Source organism: Hydra vulgaris, chromosome 15, assembly GCF_038396675.1.
Source record: "Hydra vulgaris chromosome 15, alternate assembly HydraT2T_AEP".
NCBI lineage: Eukaryota > Metazoa > Cnidaria > Hydrozoa > Anthoathecata > Hydridae > Hydra > Hydra vulgaris.
In genome coordinates, this window is record NC_088934.1 from 41382877 (window position 1) to 41386019 (window position 3143).

The 3143-nt window shown below is 24.1% G+C and overlaps 1 protein-coding gene across 1 annotated transcript; it reads left to right on the plus strand.

Moving 5' to 3' along the window:
* The first annotated feature begins 273 nt into the window (after positions 1-273).
* On the plus strand, positions 274-2461 carry LOC136091958 (protein PF3D7_1417600-like). Its single transcript, XM_065819678.1, has 5 exons — positions 274-678; positions 720-924; positions 1202-1323; positions 1488-1579; positions 2047-2461. Exons 1-5 carry the CDS (start codon positions 274-276, stop codon positions 2459-2461), a joined length of 1239 nt encoding a protein of 412 aa, XP_065675750.1.
* Positions 2462-3143: the final 682 nt, after the last annotated feature.

Genomic DNA, 3143 nt, shown 5'->3' on the forward strand with positions numbered 1-3143 from the left:
TTTTCAAAAATTCAGCTCGATTGTGCTAGTAGAGAAAAATTATTTATGGATAATATGGATAATATTGCGATTGAGGGTACGAATGAAATGGAAAAGAATATTTATAATTATATATTGAATTTACAAGCTATTTCAGAAAACCTTTTCAGATTTGTTAACTTTCAGTTATAAACATATTGAATGTAATCACGATTTGCAATATGATGTTAAACATTTATCTGTTTAATTTTTTTGCTTAAAAAATTTTAATTTTTTTAGATAACTAATTAAAAAATGAGAAAAGACAAAGAATACGTTAGTTGGAACGCTTGGAATGATATTCAAAAACTAGATTCTGATCAATATACTTGTTTAGAAAGAACACTTGCTTTTGCGGAAAACTGTCAAAGTGTTTTATTTAGTGATGTACTTGATGATTTGATTAAAATGAAAATGAAATTTTATCAAACTATTGGAACTAATCAACAAACTATTTCATTAAGTTTATATTTGGTTGTTTTTGATGATATTCGAGGACAATATGAATGTACAAAAGATTTTATTAAAAATTTGTTATCATCTGTAATAGATGAGGATAATAGTATTCAAAATTATATAACTGATTTAAAATTTATAGAAAAAAATTTTTTAGAATTGTTGACTTTTATTTATAAATATAATGAATGTAATCAAGATTTAGTATATGAATTTAATCATTTATCTGTTTAATTATTTTTTAGATTAATAAAAACATGGCAAACATAAATAATTGGAATATGATTAAAGAAGAGAGCAATGCTATGTATAATATGTTTCAAGATATATTAAAGTTTTTACAAATTGTTGATGGAGCTCAAATGGCGGAAATCAATGAAGAAAAATTAGAAGAAATGAGAAATTGTGTTCGAGATATAGAAAGTGGTTTATTGTCTTATGTTAGGCATGGTATTAAAACACACAACATGTATTTTAAAGTTCTTGTTGAAATGATTGTAGAGAGCAATAAAACTATCGATTTGTTTTATCATTATCAAAAAAATGGTTTTATCATAACACCAAACGATAAAAAAATTTTAGATTGCAGAATATTTTTGAGAGCCAATTTTCATCGTTTAATAAAAAGAATGATGTTAACAACTATTAATTTTCATGTTAGTGTTTTGTCAATTTAATTTTTTTTTGTAATTTTTTTTAGACAACTAATTAAAAATGAATAATTAAGGTGAAAAAATGAGTAATCAAAGTGAAAATTGGACCGAAGATCGCATTCGAGTGCTTGAGAAATTTTACAAACTACATTATTCTGAAAAGGAATTGTGGCATAGTTTGGAATTATTATCACCTGTAATGTGTTTTCATTTTACTATCATTAATGAATTTTTAGCTACAGACGATCATCAAAACGGAATATTGGAAAATTTGAAAAATTATCGCAACTAATAAATAAAAATACTGAGCTGATGAAAAATAATCTTCATTTATGTATTTTTTTAATTGAAATGTTAAAGTTGATGGTTGTTATTTGCAATAATGCAATTAAGGAAGACGAATTTATCATCGAAAAAGAAGAAGAAGAATTTGCAAGAAGAGACGAAGCCATGTTCTCTTATTTGAAATCAAATGTGGACATGAAAGATTTTATATATATTTCAAAACATAAAGAAAGATTATACTTAAAAAAAACAATTAGAAATTATTTTATGTCCACTGCTATAAATATTTTTAAAAATGAATAAATTTTTTAAATTTTATTGTATTTTTTATTGTAATGTATTTTTTATTGTAATGAATTGTAATGAAAGTTAAATTGTATTTTTATCGAATAATGATAAATAGTATTTTTTAATTTTTTAGATTACATAATAAAAAAATATGGTAAAAATAATAATACGAACATCGAATAGTGTTAAAACACCAGCTTTAACATTATGTCAATACTTAGAATTGTGTCCAGATTGTCGAAAGACGAAAATTGTTTACGCAATGAATGAACATTCAAAGAAGTTTTTTATAAATAAAATAATTTTTAGTTAATTTTTATTGTTGTTTTTTTATTGTATTTTTTAGATTACATAATAAAAAAATGGAAAATGAAACAGATACAAAAGAAGAACTTTCAGAAGAAGAACTTTCAGAAGAAGAACTTTCAGAAGAAGAACTTTCAGAAGAAGAACTTTCAGAAGAAGAACTTTCAGAAGAAGAACTTTCAGAAGAAGAACTTTCAGAAGAAGAACTTTCAGAAGAAGAACTTTCAGAAGAAGAACTTTCAGAAGAAGAACTTTCAGAAGAAGAACTTTCAGAAGAAGAACTTTCAGAAGAAGAACTTTCAGAAGAAGAACTTTCAGAAGAAGAACTTTTAGAAGAAAAAGTTTCAGAAGAACTTTCAACAAATTACAAAGAAGTTTCAGCTGCTGATTATTTAAAACTTTGTGAATGTGAAAAAAACTCATGTTTAGAATGTAAAAACGTTTTAAAGATATAACGGATGTGTTATCAGAACTTAAAACATTAATGAATAATGTTCAAAAACATCTTGATGGCAAATCTTAAATTTTTTAATTGTATTTTTTTATTATATTTTTTTAATGCATTTTTTGAGATATTTTAGACGTAATAAAAAATGTCAAACTTTATATTTCATGTCGATAATCTCATCACGCAACTTTTATTAAAAGCAGCTAGTATTCATGATCAAACTCAAATGATAGAAGAGTTATTGGAAAAAGCAGAATCTTGTTCGATAGAAAGTTGTAATGGCGTTAGTCTTTGTGAATCTTGCAAAGGAATATATGATTTCGTAGAACATTATATTCGCGAAGAAAATATTTAAAAAAGTGTACTTCATTTGGTTGAAAATTATACTATATTATAAAAAATTTTTTTGTAATTTTTTAGGTTACATAATAAAAAAATGGAAAAAGTTTGCGAATTTGATTTTGAAATTGTTAAAAATAAAGATGGAAGCTTTGGTATTGTTGAAGATGTTGATAATGTTTCTCAAGATTTTACAAGACTAACTTATTTGAATGCTAAAGATTTTTTTAATATTGTCGATGATACAATCGTAGACATGGGTCTTGATATAACTGGGAGTTGATATTTACAATAAAGTTAGTAAAGATTTAGTAGAATGGGGTTGTTTGGAAGATTATCATCATAAAGAA

Excerpts from the sequence above, each read along its gene's own strand:
- LOC136091958 (XM_065819678.1), top strand. The coding sequence starts at position 274 with ATGAGAAAAGACAAAGAATACGTTAGTTGGAACGCTTGGAATGATATT. Across the intron at positions 679-719 it reads ATGAATGTAATCAAGATTTA|ATTAATAAAAACATGGCAAA; the intron begins GTATATGAATTT and ends ATTATTTTTTAG. Across the intron at positions 1,580-2,046 it reads GCAAGAAGAGACGAAGCCAT|ATTACATAATAAAAAAATGG; the intron begins GTTCTCTTATTT and ends TGTATTTTTTAG.